Source organism: Aethalodelphis obliquidens, unplaced genomic scaffold, assembly GCF_003676395.1.
Source record: "Aethalodelphis obliquidens isolate GAN/ISIS:26980383/991018 unplaced genomic scaffold, ASM367639v1 scaffold12, whole genome shotgun sequence".
Classification (NCBI taxonomy): domain Eukaryota; kingdom Metazoa; phylum Chordata; class Mammalia; order Artiodactyla; family Delphinidae; genus Aethalodelphis; species Aethalodelphis obliquidens.
The window spans coordinates 42,521,131-42,538,252 of NW_020837956.1; the positions used below are offsets into that span (position 1 = coordinate 42,521,131).

Sequence of the window (17,122 nt, forward strand, 5' to 3'; positions counted from 1 at the left end):
TCCACCTTTCCAACACTCCATGTGTTCTGGGCCAACAGGGTAAAATGCACAGCCTGTAGCTTGGCATAAAGTCTTTTTTAAAAAATATTTACTTATTTGGTTGCGCTGGGTCTTAGTTGCAGCTCGTGCGCTCCTTAGTTGCGGCACGCAACTCTCAGTTGCAGCGTGCGTGTGGGATCTAGTTCCCTGACGAGGGATTGAACCCGGGCCCCCTGCATTGGGAATGTGGAGTCTTTTAACCACCGCTCCACCAGGGAAGTCCCTGCATAAAGTCTTACAGTTCGACCCAAACCTGCACTTTGTCTCCAGCTCTCTCTGTGCCCTGCTTTCACCTGCCGCCCCCCGGCACAGAAAGCCTGAGTTCTCAGGTAACAGAGCCTCCACACCCAGGCCCCTCCTCTGGACGATCCCCCAGTTCCTCCCGCAGGAAACATCCTCCACCTGCATGTGCGTTTTTGCCTTTTCCACTTTAATCACCTAATCTGCCTTCCCCGAGGGCTGGGGAGCCTCAGACCTGCCTGGGTGTGGTTAATTTATATGCCGACACCTCACAGCCCATACTCCACACTCCCTGCACGGCGCCTGGAGCCTGTGGGCACCTGCAGACAGCAGTAAAGGCGAAACTGGAAACCTTTTTTTTTGAGGGGGGAAATGTTAAATGACCTTATTTTCCCATTATATGAGAGCGTGAAGTGATTATAAATTAAATCGGTGAATCTCCTGACTTAGAAACAGTGTTTTTTTCCATTAATGTTTATTTTTATACTTGAAAAATAATGTTACTTTAACATGAATTAGTTACACGTGAAGTTTAAAAATAATCTCCCACCCATAATCCCACTCCCCCAAAATAACCACTCTGAACATTTTAGTGAATTTCCGTTACCCTTTTTCTAAGGCATATAAATAAGTGTTTTGGGATGATTTTTCTGTGATCATTGCTTGAAGAAAAACAAAGTTTAAATCATTGATAGTAATGAAATATTAGGTAATATTAGGGAATATTAGGGAATACAATTACGTAAGATTGTTCTGTCCATTTGTCCAACACATGACATAAAAATACTAGCTTCTAAACATTAGTAAATTGGGGCTCTGTTTGAGATCGGTGTCAGGAGGGCCTATGTCCCAGTCTGGAGGGGGATGTATTCCAGGAGGGAGGGGTGTGTATCCCAGAACCAAGTGAAGGCAACATTTCAGTGAGGACATTATCAGCCGTGTCAGGTTTTCTAGAAGGTCGAGTATTTTGAAGGTAAAGGATACCGTTTATTAAAGTGCATGCTGTTGGTGACCTGGCATGAGACATTTTGGAAAATAAAGATAAAGATTGGATGGAACAAGGTTATTTTATTTAGCAAACTCTAAACGCTAGAAAAATGTCAATATTAAGTGAAAAAGGAATGAAAAGAGGAAAGTAGAAAGGGAGCCGTAGCTTCAGAGGTGTCAGGTGTATCCGAGTGTGCCTGAGTGTGCGTGAACATACGTGCACGCATGTATAGTTACGTGTGTGCATATATGGTCACGTATGCGTGTGCACATGTGGTCATGTGTGTGTGTGTGCGTGCCCACATGCACACATGCTGGGTGTAAGAATATCTGATCCTTCCTTTGGGGCATAGGGTGAAGCGAGAGCAGAGTCTCGGGAGGGTGGGCGGGCAGAGATCCAGCACCCAGGCAGGTTGACCTTTGATGGGAGGAACACAGAATCCACCGGAAATTGAAGCACCACACTCTCCGCCCAGCAGGGCAGCTGCTCTGGCGGGTGGGCCTGAGTCAGCGCCTCCCCTGTTGGGCGATGCTTTGGTAGAAGAACTTCAGTGTTTTACAACTACCTTGTCCTTTTATGGCGTATCCCATGATTTAAAAAATTAAGCGTCTGCAACTTCCATACAGTTTGAAAACAGCTTCTCATAGAATTTGTGATGACATAACTTAAGGTTTGGTGTGAAAAGTAGAAATAACATTGGAGAAAAGCATGCCTCAGTCTGAGTGACATAGAGTCTAGACATTATTCTCTGACTCACTTGTGTGCACGTTTTCCGGTGACTTGCGACCTCGCATTTCCTAGTTCCCGATGTCAGTAGGAACGGGGACCCATTTGTAGCCTCATCCATTGTTGAAGCAATCGCGACGGTGGACAGAGCCATAAACTCCACGCGGACGCACTTGTTTGACAGGTATTTGCAGAGGCGGGCGGGGCTTCAGAGGGTGATTCTCGGACGCAGTTTTCACCGGTTGGATGGGAACAAAACACGGTTTTAATTTGAAAATCATAAACAGTGTTGGTGTTAACTTTGCTGGGGGTTAAGATAACAGAAAGATGCTCCTTTTCAAGTAGAAACTGAACTATGATTCACAAATAGAACATTTAAAACATTTTTTGACTCATTATTTTGGCTTGTTACTCAGTGACTTGGCAAGAACAAAGCATTTCCTAAGCCCTTCGTGCATTTGTTCATCTTGGAAATTCTAACGTGTTTTTTCTGCATTTGAGCTGAAATAGTATATTGGTGTTTTTTTCTACTGACGTAATTAATTATTTGTTTTTAGTGTCTTTTGGTTTTGTTCGTTTGTTTTGTTGCCTTCCGCTTGGGATGAGTAAGGTACGATACCTCGTGTCTGTAGAAACATAGCCACAGAAATATTTAAGAGCGATAATTCTCCTTTGGGCGCGAGTGACCTTTGTTCTCAGTCATCTGTTCCGTTCTTCCCTTTTCTTCCCGAACACCCGCTAGCCGGCCCCGCTCCCCGAACGACCTGCTGGCCTTGTTCCGGTACCCACGGGACCCCTACACTGTGGAGCAGGCCCGGGCCGGGGAGATATTCGAGCGGGCGCTGCAGCTGATTCAGGAGCACGTGCAGCACGGCCTGATGGTGGACCTGAACGGAACGAGTCAGTACCCGGGCGGGGTCCACACCCCGCAGATCCTTTCCCCATGACGACGTCCAGCCTGTCGGGCCCGGGGTCTGTGATGATCGCGGTCACGTGTGGGTTGCCTTGAGCTGGGACACTCCTGTGGCTCCCCAGGTCTGATGGGAGACCCAGCAGTGACCTGACATGTGCTCAGCACGGGTGGTCGTGCTGTCCTGGCCCCCGGGCTCTGACCATCGGGGCCTCTGGACCAAGGAGCGCCCCTCGGAGGCCGTGGGTCCAGGTTGGGGCTGTTAGAGAGGACGCTGATGGAGCCCCAGCAGGTGCCGCGCAGACGGCGAGGGTGAAGCCCCCCGCTCCTCTGCCCGCTGCAGGGCCCCGCCCGAGCCTCTGCAGGGCCGGAGGGGGATTAGCACCCAGACAGTGTTTAGGAGGAAGCGTTTTCCTTGCTGACCCTTCAGCCGTTCAGGACTTCTCAGGGCGGCTGTGACAGAGCAGGCGTGCCAGCCTCGCCCTTCTCTCTGGGGAGGCGGGAGATGCCAGGCTGTCGGGTCTGAGCCCGATGCCAGATGGCGATGGCAGCCCAGTGTCCTATCCCTGCAAAGCTCCTCTCTCGTGCAGGCCTCCAGCGCTTGTGTGTCTGACTGCTGCTCCCCCAGCCTGGGAAATGTCACCTCCATCTCTTTACTGCTTCTCTATGTGGGTACTTAGGACGCTGTCCTCTGCAGAGGGGAGCTGCCACCTGTCTTCTTTAACGTACACGGGCGTCGGTCCCGAAGGGAGACGCGAGATGCGTGGTGACCACCCCGCGGCCGTGTGGGGAGCGTGGGCCCTGCGTGTGGAGCCCCAGGCGCCGGTCTGGGAGAGCTTGGAGCGGGAGCTGGTGCACCAGGTCCTTCCCAGACTTCCCTGCGGGAGCTTCCTCACCTCCCTGCTTGTTCTCTCCCGGGTCCCGGCACTGCTGTTCGGTCCGGTAGGCCCAGCTGGCAGGGGCCCCGGGCCAGCGCTCATGCCCGCCTGGTGCCCGGGCTGCTAAGGTGTGTCTCCACCTTCTGTCCAGGTTACCACTACAACGACCTCGTGTCCCCGCAGTACCTGAGCCTGATCGCCAACCTGTCGGGCTGCACGGCCCACAGGCGTGTCAACAACTGCTCGGACATGTGCTTCCACCAGAAGTACCGGACGCATGACGGCACCTGCAACAACCTGCAGCACCCGATGTGGGGCGCCTCGCTGACCGCCTTCGAGCGCCTGCTCAAGGCCGTGTACGAGAACGGCTTCAACACGCCCCGTGGTATCGACCCGGGCCGGCACTACCACGGGCACCCGCTGCCCATGCCCCGCCTGGTGTCCACGGCCCTCATCGGCACCGAGGCCATCACCCCGGACGAGCAGTTCACCCACATGCTCATGCAGTGGGGCCAGTTCCTGGACCACGACCTGGACTCCACGGTGGTGGCCCTGAGCCAGGCCCGCTTCTCCGACGGGCAGCACTGCAGCTCCACGTGTAGCAGCGACCCGCCCTGCTTCTCGGTGGCCATCCCCCCCGATGACCCGCGCGCGCGCAGTGGGGCGCGCTGCATGTTCTTCGTGCGCTCCAGCCCGGTGTGCGGCAGCGGCATGACGTCGCTGCTCATGAACTCCGTGTACCCCCGCGAGCAGATCAACCAGCTCACCTCGTACATCGACGCCTCCAACGTCTACGGCAGCTCCGAGCACGAGGCCCGCGCCATCCGCGACCTGGCCAGCCAGCGGGGCCTGCTGCGCCAGGGCATCGTGCAGCGCTCGGGCAAGCCGCTGCTGCCCTTTGCGGCCGGGCCGCCCACCGAGTGCATGCGCGACGAGAACGAGAGCCCCATCCCCTGCTTCCTGGCTGGTGACCACCGCGCCAACGAGCAGCTCGGCCTGACCAGCATGCACACGCTGTGGTTCCGCGAGCACAACCGCGTGGCCGCCGAGCTGCTGGCGCTGAACCCGCACTGGGACGGCGACACCGTCTACCACGAGGCCCGCAAGGTGGTAGGGGCGCAGGTGCAGCACATCACCTACCGGCACTGGCTGCCCAAGGTGCTGGGCGAGGTGGGCATGAAGATGCTGGGCGAGTACCGTGGTTACGATCCGGGCGCCAACGCCGGCATCTCCAACGCCTTCGCCACGGCCGCCTTCCGGTTCGGGCACACGCTGGTCAACCCGCTGCTACAGCGGCTGGACGAGAACTTCCAGCCCGTGGCGCACGGCCATGTGCCGCTGCACAAGGCCTTCTTCTCCCCGTTCCGCATCGTGAACGAGGGCGGCATCGACCCGCTGCTCCGCGGCCTGTTCGGCGTGCCGGGCAAGATGCGTGTGCCGTCCCAGCTGCTCAACACGGAGCTCACCGAGCGCCTCTTCTCCATGGCGCACACGGTAGCGCTGGACCTGGCCGCCATCAACATCCAGCGCGGCCGCGACCACGGCATCCCGCCCTACCACGACTACCGCGTCTACTGCAACCTGTCGGCCGCCCACACCTTCGAGGACCTGAAGAACGAGATCAGGAGCCCCGAGATCCGGGAGAAGCTGCAACGGTGGGTGTGGGGGGACAGCCCAAGGGGGTCGTGGCCCCTGGATTTGAGTCTCTGTCTGTGCAGCCTCGGGGGTGGGGGGCACGTGGAGACGGGGAGGGGGCAGGTTGAGGCTTGACTTCAGAGATGAGGGGCCCTGTCCGGCGGGCCTGACGGGAGGGGTGTGGAGGGATGAGATCGTCGGGCAGGACGAGACTGGCCCGCGGGCGCTTCGGGGAAGAGACCCTGCTGCAGCCTTGGGAGCCGGGGCGCCAGCCCTTGGCGCCGCAGGACGGGCGGGCCCCCAGCTAGGAGGCTTTGTCCGGAGTCCCTCCCTAAACCTGCTGTCCCCCAGACCCGGGCCCGTCGCCCATCCCCTGCACCCCCGTCCGTCACAGGCAGCAGCCTCCCCCCTCCTGGGAGAGGGCTCACTGGGCCGGGGGCACGGAAGTGGAGGACGCCCAGCGCGTGGGGCAGGGCCCCTGGAGACCCCCGGGCAGCCCCTCCTCCGTGGGCCCGCAGAGGCCAGGGCCGGCCCTGTCAGGCCACGAGGGGCCGGCGTCTGGCAGGACGGGGCTTCCTGCCTGTAGCGGCTGCCTCCTCCCCAGGATCTCTGTGTCCAGATCGCTGCTTAGACAGGGTCCTCACGACTCCCCCGCCCCCACCCCTCTCGTGTCCAGTCTGCCCTGGCTCCTTAAGTCCTGTTTTTCTCATTAATTGTTCTAGTCTCTGGGGGGGTCTTTAATGGAAATAGCCACTCACTAGAGTTTTCCCACAAGGGTCCCCTGTAGCCCGCTGGTCACTGTGTACTTACAGTATGTTTGAAAAGGAAAAATGCTTTTCTGTAAAGGCCCACGTGGGTCATTTTCTGGACGCTCCTGCTCACTAGGAGGTAAATCGCTGATGCTTCGGTCACACGCTTGACGCTGCGGTTCAGGCATGTCCTCTTTAGGGCCTGGCCTGCGCCTTCCGGAGAAAATGACTCTTACTCGTAGTTTATCGCAGGTTGTGAATAAGTGAGCATCACGCTCTGCAGTTGAAGATGTTCCGGTGTTCGTTTACGTAAGTGTCAGGTTGCCCGGTACATAAATGCACGCTCCCCCGGTACAGGGACCTTTGTTGCACGGGCTGCTCAGCTAGGGTGTGTGGACTGTCTGTGTTCTTCATGCTTGAATATCCTCCGTTGTTCTTGTCCAGACTGACGAGATCACTTTCCCGGTGTTCCTTTCCTTTGCCCAGCGTCTGTCAAAGCCGTCTGCTCTCCAGCCCAGCGCTGCTGGGGGCTGGGGGCCCTGAACCTCGAGTTCCAGGGACCCTGGGGAGGCTGTCAGTGTGATCCACCCCCAGGAGAGTCACGCGCTTACCCGCCTCTGCGTCAGGCCTGACTCACCGAGTGGGGATGAGACAGGTGCCCGGGCAGAGTGACGACACGGGACGGTGTGTCCCAGCTGTGGGACAGTGACGCTGTCAGGGAAGAGAGGCTTTTAGACGGGGCTTAAGGGGGCGTGTGCTCGCACTTGTGTTAGTGGCATCCGATCAGATCTGTCCATTTCTGGGTGCACAGCGAGGGGGAAGTGTGGCCTGTGCTGGGGGGCTGTGAGCAGGAGGGTGCCCTGCTTCGGTCTGGGGTCTGCGGGGCCCACCTGTGTGGCCAGTCCCCCAGGGGTGGGGGGCAGACGGAAGGGGGCCCTGCCCAGGAACGGGCTGTCTCCTTGGGGAAAGCCCCTGCAGGCGGAGAAGCAAACTCGCAAGGCTCTTTCTGACTGTGTTTCCATCTGAACTAAAGTTCAGTGTGAACGTCCTCGAACTTGGGGAGAGTGAGGATGGCGTGTCCTCGGACTGAATGCCCTTCCGGCAGCTTCGCGCTCACCCTGCTCCTGAGAGGGGGAGCGCTGAGGACGGCCCGCACGGCCCTGTCCGCAGTCCGCACCCCTAGTCCAAGCAGGTGGAAAAGGCGTCTCGGTTACAGGATGCACTTAAAAGGCCCAGTGGAGCTTTGGGTGGCAGCTGGAACGAAGCCATCATCGTCCGCCCAGGGTGTCGGGAGAGATCAGATAAGAATGATGTTAGAGAAGTTGTCAGCTCTTTGCTTGGAAGCATTTATTTCTAAGGAATTGGAAGAATTTGATGAAAAAGTTTGTTCTTGAACATTAGACCTTGCTGTCTTAGTCTTTTGTGCGATTCCCACTTAGTAAGTAGCTTCTTCACAGCAAGTGTGTTTTCAGTGTACGGCAGGATCCCAGTATTGTTTTGAAAACGTGTCTTTAGCTGTGTGTGTAGCTTATTCTTCATGTGTATCAATGACAAAAGCACTGGAAGGGTTTCCAGTAAATGTCACGTTGTCTCTAAATAGTCAGGAAAGGTGTGGTTTTAATTTCCTTCCTTGTGTTTTCTTGGCTTCTCTAAGCTTTGTATAATAAATATATCCGTGTGTGTATTTTATCATGCGTATATAAACGGGAAATAGGAACACATCTTTAAAACATAATGGATAGATGCTTTAAAGAAATAAGTGGATTTTACTAAGTGAAGACCTGAATAACGTCAAATAATGATAAAGAAGCCATGAGGGTTTTATTTTCCGCTGGTTGCTGTGCTCTTCACCAGGTACGGCTTTGCTCAGTGAATTTAAGGCTCTGCTTGGTCTCGTAGGTTGTACGGCTCCCCGCTCAACATCGACCTGTTTCCCGCCCTCATGGTGGAGGACCTGGTCCCCGGCAGCCGCCTGGGGCCTACCTTGATGTGTCTGCTGAGCACGCAGTTCAAGCGCTTACGGGACGGGGACAGGTAAATGCAGATGCACCTGCCGCCAGGTAATTCAGTAGGTGGCCGTCTGCCGGCAGTGTTTCTGGAAGGTGGCCTGTGCTGGTCCATCAGAGGAGCTGCCCCTGCTGATGTTAGTGCACATTTCTTGGTCTTCGTTTTTTGAGTGGCTCACAGTAACGTTTGAGTCCATTTTTAAGTGATAACCTAATTGAACCACTTACGTCTCATCACTGGCGAAACTGAGTGTGGGGAATATTTTAACCAGCCCCCTGGGGCTTTTCCGTGTCGTGTTTTCCCTGAGCTTTGCTCTCGTTCTGGGGAACGCAGGTTGTGGTATGAGAACCCGGGGGTCTTCACCCCCGCCCAGCTCACGCAGATCAAGCAGACGTCGCTGGCCCGGATCGTGTGCGACAATTCAGACAACATCACGCGTGTGCAGAGGGACGTGTTCCGAGTGGCCGAGTTCCCCCACGGGTACAGCAGCTGTGACGAGATCCCCCGGCTGGACCTCCGCGTGTGGCAAGACTGCTGTGAAGGTGGGCGTCCCGGGGCCCTGCCGCTCACCGGGGTCCGTCCTCCTTCACCAACAGTTTGGGTGGAAGCTTAGTGCCCGCTAACGCACAGGCTGGAATCGGCACAGCAGTGAGAACACAAACGAAACAGGCGGCTCTAGGGGTCCGTAAATTCTGGAGTGTCCATACCGAGCAGTACTGTGGAACCCGAGGATAATTAAAGTCATGGTTTTGAAGAATTTGTAATGCCAGGAGATAGGAGTTAGCGATGAGAACTACTAAGTAAAAGAAACAGACAGCAAAACTTTAATGAGCTTAGCTCCCAGCTTTTCTTTAAAACCTATCACACGTCTGCATTTCATAGCCTGCCTGTCTGTCCCCGCAGATAAAATATGAACAAGAAACAGATCGCAAAGCTTGCCAGACATCAAATTTAATTTTAAAACTGCGTGCTGTGTGTTCTCAGTGTCCAGAAGAGCTTGTGTAAGCAGAGAAACGTGCCATAAATCACCTCCTGAGGAGGTGGAGAGTGTGACAGGCAGCTGCGCGGCGGCCTCACCCAGGCACCTGGGAGCCCGCGAAGGCGGCGGTGCCTGTCCTGCCGCCGCGGCTGTTTCTGGATGCGCCGTCCAGGCGGCTCCTACGCAGCATTCCCGAGCCGGGTCGTAGCTAACCTCGACCGCACGTTCTCATTTGAACATAATTTCGGTTTAATTCCAACTGTGATCAGAGACCCAGGGAACATTGCAATGGGGGGAACACTGAGGACCCATTCTGGGTAACCCCACTCTTGTGGTGAGGAAATGGGGCCCCGAGCCTGGGGCAACACCACGGGCCACACAGCCCCTGCGGGTGAGGTGGGCAAGGAGGGCCCAGAGCCCCGGCCCCCGGCCCTCCGCCTCGGCTGGCGATGGACACCAGGTGCAGAAACCGGTTTTCTTTTGCACCTCGTTATTTCCGCAGGAATAGCCCTGGCCAGGTGGTTCTCGCTAGTAGTTAATTTTAATGAGCTGTTATTTTCGTTAGTAAGTGTTGAAATCTGGGTCGATGCTCGTTCTGTGTGTGAGTGAGTGTGTCTGCTGTGATTCTGTGTCTGTGGCTTCTCTCTGTGCGTACGTATGATGTACGTAACTAATACATGGGGTACGTAATACGTTAAATATATATATAATGAATACGATTTGCAACGTTGTAGGAGAGTTCACATACATATTAAAATTTTGCTCGCTACATGCCCAAGTTTCCAAAGCATTAATTTCTCATTTTTATAGCTGTTGGGAACTTGGTGGTTTTTTTTCGCTTTTTAAAAAAAATATTCTGACTAGTATATTAAGGTCACAACAGTTTTCCACACACATGGCGGAGAATTTGATTCTTGTGTTTGCAGACGGTTGTTCTCTTTGAAAATCATTGGAAAAAGCCAGTCTTTCTTTTCAGATACAGAATCTTCATTTTCTGATAACTTTACCAGATAGATTCCCTGTAGCTGCTTAGAAAGGAACAGAGACAGGTTTTCTGGTTTTTGCTGCAGAAACCCGAAGTCCTCTGAGAGCCTGAGTCTTGGATCCAGGCTCCGTTGTCTGTGCCTCATTCCAGAGCCTTTTCTTGCTTCCGCTGGACAGTCAGAGGCTTAGGCACTTGGTACAGTTTCCAGCATCCTTTCTTCTGGATTCTTTTCCTCTTAGAAATAGCAGGCATAGCCCTCAGCTGACAAAACTTAAAGAGTGCTCTATAAGCTTTATCTGTTTTTATTTTAGTCCAGAAGCCATATCTAAAAAGTGGCGGAAAAAAAAGAGTTATGGTTTGACAGAACCAAATGTCGGTAGCTGTTATCGACACCTCAGTGTTTATAAAAGACTCACTTACAGGCTTCCCCAGTGGCGCAGTGGTTGAGAGTCCGCCTGCCGATGCAGGGGACACGGGTTCGTGCCCCGGTCCGGGAGGATCCCACATGCCGCGGAGCGGCTGGGCCCGTGAGCCATGGCCGCTGAGCCTGCGCGTCCGGAGCCTGTGCTCCACAACGGGAGAGGCCACAGCAGTGAGAGGCCCGCGTACCGCAAAAAAAAGACTCACTTAACCCAAACTTTCTTAAGCTTCATCTCTTAATTGTGTATTTGTTTAATCCAAGTACGAAACCTGCACACGTGAGAAACCTAAGAAACTGCCCTTGGGAGGATGCGTGTCTTTTTCTCTTGACCAAAGTTAGGAATTTCAGCCTCTCTGTGAGGACTGATGAGTCACGGAGAGGAGGACACACACATGCACACACTTCTGAGATCACTGTAGAAGTTACTGAAACAGTGCCAACCACTCCCGTGTGGGCAGCACAGCAGGCGCATGCCCCACCCGGAGGAGGGTGTCGTCGGGGGGCAGCACTGGGGGTCGGGGGGCTCCAGGCCGCTCACCTGGGGTGGGGAGGGGAAGGGGAGTGGGGACAGTGCCTCCAGCGCTGCCGACCTCAGCGCCCCGCGTGTCCTGCAGGAAGGACAGTGATACTTGCCGAGCTGTTCTTAACGTCCCCTTCGTGGGACTCGAGACCCTAACGTGTCTGCGCTTTGCCCGCAGACTGCAGAACCCGGGGACAGTTCAACGCGTTTTCCTACCACTTCCGAGGCAGGCGGTCCCTTGAATTCAGCTACCGGGAGGACGAGCCAGCCACGGATGCGGGGCCTGGGAAGATGCCAAGGTACGGCCGAGCCCCGCCGGGACCTGGGACCGTGCACCCTGCCAGCTGGCCCTTGGGTGTGGGGGGGGGTGTGCCTCAAGGGCACCCATGCAGCCACTCCACGCGCCCCGCCCTCGGGCCTGGGAGCCGCACACCCTTGGCTGTGTCCTGAGTCTCCCTTGCTTCTCCCAAGCAGAGCCGGGATGCCCGAGACGAGGCCCAGTAACGCCTCGGCCACCGCCTTTGAGCGCCCACCAGTAGCAGGGACCAGCGACTTCCGGGAGTTTGTCCTGGAGATGCAGAAGACCATCAGGGACCTCAGGAAGCAGGTTGGGCGCCCCCATCCTCACCTCCCCGGCCTGCCCGGCCCCTCTCCACCCTTGGGCCCGGTGTGCGTTTCTCCCGTGACGGTGAAGGGAAGGTGCTGCCCACATACCCCTGGTCCTCGGCCTGGGAGCCTCCAGGGAGGTCACTTTTGTCTCTGCCCTTCTTTCTGGCTTGGCTCCAGCTGGGCCGCATTGAGCTGCCCTTGGACCTCCTGGGACCGGGGACCCTCGGCCGTGGGCTGCCCACTGGCGCGTTGGGTGAGGGGCGCGGGTTCCCCCCGAACACTGGCTGTGAGGGGCTCCGGGTCAGGGCCATGCAGAATTCAAACCTCAAGTCCTGCCCAAAGCCTCCTCTTCAGGGATGACTGTTAAGCCTCTGCTCCCAGGGGGATCAGGAGGTTTTGATGGAGGTCGGGTCCCCTTGGGCGCCGGAAGGGCACCGGCACATCTGTACTCTGGGGCTCTTCCCTGGGGGTCTGCAGGGTTTGCAGACCTCCGCACCCCGCCCCTGCCGTGTCTGCGCGGGGGTCCCAGCGTGATGTCACCTAAGTGGGAGTGAAGAGTGAGATCTCAGGTTAATGCGATGCATGCAGAGGGTCCCAGAGGGTCCCAGTGAGAAGGGCTTCTGATGCTGTGGAACATTCCAGAGACAGGCCTGCGAGTTGGGGATCTGTGGTGCAGGCCACGTCCTGCTTCTGGGGGTCTCAGTCCGCGGGCTTGGAAGACGTTTGTATCTTCCGGGGAGAAGTGCGCCGGCTGCCCTGCATCTGCTCTGTGCTTGCCCTGTAGCTTCTCCTCCTGCCTAGGGGTCTGGGGACAGAGTTGACAGCCTCAGGTGCTAACAGACTCGCCACGGTTGGGGGGGTGGGCAGGGGGAGGACTGGCCTGCCCCAGCTGGCCTCCCGCTGGGTTCAGGGCCCGGACAAGAAGCCCTTTGCCTGGAGCTGGAGACAGAAAACCCAAGCAGACCCTGAGCTGACCACACAGCGTGCCCAGGGTGGGGCTGCACCTCGGATGAGTGTCCAGGGCCAGACGGCTGACCCCTGATCCCTGAGAGTCCACAGGGAGCGGCAGAGAGGCCTGGTCGCTCTGCACACATGGGTCAGGCTGACCAGACGGGGATGCAGGACGGGGCGGTGAGAGGCTGGCCACCCCACGCCTGGCGGTGCCCATCCCACACCTCGTTCGTGAGTCAGTTGAGACTCGGAAAACCCGAACGATGGTGGGCTAGATAAACGAGGTGGAAGTCTGCTTTCCTCTCACGTATCCCAGAGGGAAACGGGCCGGGGCTGCCGGACCCTCCACGGTGCAGAGGCCCCAGCGTTTCCAGCCCCCGCCACCCTGTCAGCGCCTCCCTCCCAGCAAGAGAGTGGCCCCAAGCTGGGGCCGGTGTGCGTCGGGGTCAGCAGCCGTCACAGCCCAGAGCTCCTTTGAGAGGCTGGTGCAGAATGCTCTCGTCACCCAGTCCTGTGTCGGCATTCTCTCTGCTTCTTTCTAAGGTTTCTCTTCTCTTCTTTACCGACTACTCACCGTATTTACAGTCCGTGCACTTCTGGCCTCAGACAGGGCGGAGGTCAGGCTGTTGTCATGGAGCTTTTGGACAAACAGCTACCAGCTGCCTAACGAGTAAATCTGAGGTTCCAGGAAAGTGCTTTAGACATTCACCTCGGTCCCCGTTCGTCGTGAGGCATCGTTTCAAGTGAGGGAGCAGGTGCGCGGTACCCAAGCTGCCCGCTGCGTCCCGGTGACCAGCGCTTCTGCTTTGCCGCAGATACAGAAACTCGAGTCTCGGCTCAGCACCGAGTGCGTGGATGCAGACGGCAGCTCGCGCGCGGACGGTACCACATGGAAACGGGATCCCTGCACCGTCTGTGAATGCCGCGTGAGTGTGGATGCCACGGGGGACCCGGGCAGGCAGCAGGGCCGTCAGGGAGCTCAGCTGTGGGGTCCCCTCCCACGTCCCTTGAGAACTCAGGGCTCTTCCCCCGGAGCCGTTGCTGAAGGTCGACACAGACATCACTGCCCCTGGTCAGCGCGGGGCTGTCCACACTATTCTCGGTCCTGGAGCAAGTGGACCGAGGGGGCAGTGGTGGCCGCAGGGGAGAGGGGCCTGGCCGCTGCCCAGGCTGGGCGGGAGTTTTGGGGCGGGGCTGGGAGCCAGGACGGGAGGACGGCGGGCGGGTCGGTGCACATGGGGAGGGGACTTCGTCCCCTGGCTCTGGAGGAGCAGGGGTCCGTCCAGTGTCCCTGGTGGTTGTCAGGTTTGGGCAGAGCCCTGTCCTCCCAGCTCCTCTCTAGCCGGACCTCCTCCTGGTTGATACCCAGGGACGTGATCCCGGGGTCCCCAGTGGGAGGTCAGAGCTGGGGGTGGGGTGAGATGCAGGGGCCGGGTCCCCAGGACTGACGGGCTCGGGCGCCGTCTCTCCTCCAGGACGGGCAGGTCACCTGCTTCGTGGAGACTTGCCAGCCGGCCGATTGTCCAGCACCCGTGAGGGTCGGCGGGGCCTGCTGTCCTGTCTGCCCGGGAGACTCCATGGGGAAGAAGCCCTGAGTGCCTCTGAGCCCTGAGCTTCCCCCTCGTCCCCTGGAGAGCGAGGCCGGAGCGGGCAGTGCAGGGGACAGGGCACAGCGAGGCCGGGACGTCTCGGGGCCACGGCACGGAGCCGTGTCGGAACTCGCCCAGGGGGCTCAGGCCGGAGTGCTCGCCAACAGACCACGGAGCAGACACGTGTCCTAACTTCATGTTAGACTTCTCAGGTTTTTATTTAATTTTTTCTAAATGAAAAATTGGTGCTACTATTAAATTGCACGATTAAATCATTGAGGCTCCTAACTTGATTTCACCTAATGTCACCGTTTCTTCTCAACTGAAAGTTAGTCCCGCCTGGTTCTGGTACCAGGAGCTTGCAGAGTGGAGCCGCCAGAGGAGGGACACGGGATTGGAAAGAAACTCAGTCTCTGGCACACGGAGCAGTGTCTGCGGAGCGTGTTGGGTGACTGGTCTGGGCAGTGAGCACATCCCCCCAGCCCCGGCCCTCGGCAGCTCCCAGGGCATCACCTGGACCCACAGGGCGGATGACCCCACCGCCTGGAGCAGCAGCCCGTCCTGCGGCTCCCGACTCCTTCGCCCGGGATTGGAAGGTTTTTCAGCCGCGTTTAGAACAGGTCTGCGTTCACCAGTAACTTGCACGCACGCAGGCTGGTGTGGACCAGATGTGAAAACCCTCCGCTCCACGCCACGGTACCTACTGACCTGCGCGGCCAGCGTTAGCCGTGGCCAGCGCGTGCTCTGTCCCACCAGAGCCCACGGGAGGGCCACAGTGCTCTAGATTCTTCTTCCAACGGGAGGAGTTCGAATGTTGGGACCTTTCTAACTTCAGGTTGTGTGAGTGCATTGAAGAAAAACGACCAATCCCTGTACCTCATTTCTGTTTTCACAGCGTGTGACGTTTGATGAAATTTCGCCCATGCTTTAGTCTTAGATACATCAGAAAAACCATTCCCACTCTGCAAAAGTTCTCGTAGGATTCAGTGAAAAGCAACTTCCATACCTCATGGTCTCCGTCTTTTTAACTGACCAAAAACCTCCCGTCTTGCTCCAAATACAAAGTGGTCTGTGTTCTGAGAAACATGTCCCTGGACGTCCTGCTCAGTTCCACAGACCTGAATGTCCACAGCGAACCGGGTCCTGTGCTGGGTGCGGATACAGCGCCCACCTGCCCTTCCCGCAGGAGACCCTCGAGGACCCCGTCTCGGTCCGAGGGGCCAAAGCCTGTGGCCCGTGTGGAGCTCATCACGGGGTGGGGGAGGGGAGGCAGGGCTCCCGCCAGCATCCAGCAGGTAGTGGGCAGTTTGAAAGCCTGGTTTTGGCCCAGCACAGGCCTCCTTCCCGGCCACAGGAGACCCCAGTGCCTGCCCTGCTAACATTCCAGCCCGAGGACTCGACAGCAGCTTACACACGGTCGGCTTGAAGTCTGTCCTCACACATCACTAAGTGATCAGTAAAAACTCCAGTGTTTCACAGGCTCGGGACTTCTTCTGAACTAATAACTCACACTGAATAAATAACCAAATCTTGGAACCAGCCTCTGTAAGCAGAAAACGGATAACTTTGTCTGAAAGTTGACGGCTGTGTAAGTTGCTCAGGTATAAAATCCCGCCTTCTGGAGCGTTTTGGTGCCGAAGGTGCCCGGGAGGTTTATCTGGTTTCACGCAGAGGGTGGGTTTAGACAGGCAGCCTGGCATGGCGTTGTCTAGCCCGACGGGAGGCTGGCTGTGATTCACAGAGAAGTTCTGCGGTTGCGGTTGCAGTGGGAACATCTGCAGAATCGGCCATTTGATGAGGTGGTGGGAGGGGCCTGGACACGCCTCCAGCCCCGTGGGGAGCTGCGTGTACATATTCCCTGACTTTTCTAACCCTTTGCCAGGAGCAAGTGCCTTTCTTCTGTTCATTGTAATCAGTCCGTCACCAAAGAGCCGTTTGCACTATGTAACGATGCCTTTCAGTTCCAATAAATGGGCCACATTTTCAAACGGACAATGGGTGTTCTTCTTTTCATGAGCCGATCCCAGAGGCGGGTCCCCGGGGGAGCCCTGGGTCTCTGCATGGACCACCATTCATAGAAAAAAGTGGAAAAGGAAGAAAAACAAGGGGATTAGTTAAATGGAGGCTGTCCTCCCCTGTGGCTGGGATGCTGTCCTGTGGACAGAGCTGACCTCCGTGTTGTGAATTTTGGGCAGGTTGGGGGCGAGCTCCCAGGAGAAACCTCCAGCCCCTACCCCACCCCCGAGGTTTCTGGCTCTGTGGCCAGAAACATGTGACTGTGTGACAGCTTTCCAGCCCCTGGTGCCCTGGGTCCAGGCAGGAGAGAGGATGCCGTCCTGAAGGGACCTGGAGGGATGTGAGGGTGTCTTTGCAGGAGCTGGAAAAATCGTGGCTCTTCATGGAGTTATCACAAGAAGAAAACTGAAAGGGAAACATTCAGTACTGAAGTTTTTGAATTTGCCAAATCAGTTCAAACTTTGTGATGAGACACTTGACCTTTCACGACCCTGCCTCACTGCAGGCAATGCTGAGCCGGAATCCTCTGGTGCTGTCCTGGGGAGCTCGCCCTGGTCACAGGGGAAGGTGAGGGATTGCGCGGAACGACTCGAGCAGCTGTCTTTTCTTCGAGCGACAGATGTCGTGTTACGTATGTTTCTGTGTAGCGTGAGTAAGCTGCTCCACGTAGTGTTGGGTGCTCGAGGATCCCCGTGAGCTGGAGCTCGGGAAGCAGGTACCCGGGTAGAGTGGCTGCAGAGGGCGTGTGGGCCGCAGGTCGATAGAAAGACTGGACGATGCGGAGGCCAGGCTGTGGACCCGGAAACGGGCCTGCCTGGACTTCCTCTCCCTCCCCCAAGACCCAAGACGAGCACCTGTGCTGTGTGCCGGCCACCCTGGC

At 56.9% G+C, this 17,122-nt stretch overlaps 1 protein-coding gene across 6 annotated transcripts in view; it reads left to right on the top strand.

Moving 5' to 3' along the window:
* The window catches only part of PXDN (peroxidasin), a 65,370-nt gene extending 49,152 nt beyond the window's left edge, over positions 1-16,218 (top strand). For 4 of the 6 annotated variants that reach the window (XM_027113878.1, XM_027113879.1, XM_027113882.1 and 1 more), the window contains 9 exons: positions 2,069-2,177; positions 2,736-2,893; positions 3,933-5,436; positions 8,065-8,199; positions 8,506-8,714; positions 11,256-11,376; positions 11,552-11,684; positions 13,453-13,563; positions 14,113-16,218. In XM_027113878.1, the coding sequence (XP_026969679.1) occupies positions 2,069-2,177; positions 2,736-2,893; positions 3,933-5,436; positions 8,065-8,199; positions 8,506-8,714; positions 11,256-11,376; positions 11,552-11,684; positions 13,453-13,563; positions 14,113-14,232 (2,600 nt within the window). In that variant the 3' untranslated portion in view covers positions 14,233-16,218. The remainder of the gene's footprint in view (positions 1-2,068; positions 2,178-2,735; positions 2,894-3,932; positions 5,437-8,064; positions 8,200-8,505; positions 8,715-11,255; positions 11,377-11,551; positions 11,685-13,452; positions 13,564-14,112) is intronic. The other 2 variants (XR_003434223.1, XM_027113881.1) reach the window with 2 other exon arrangements.
* The last annotated feature ends 904 nt before the right edge of the window (positions 16,219-17,122 follow it).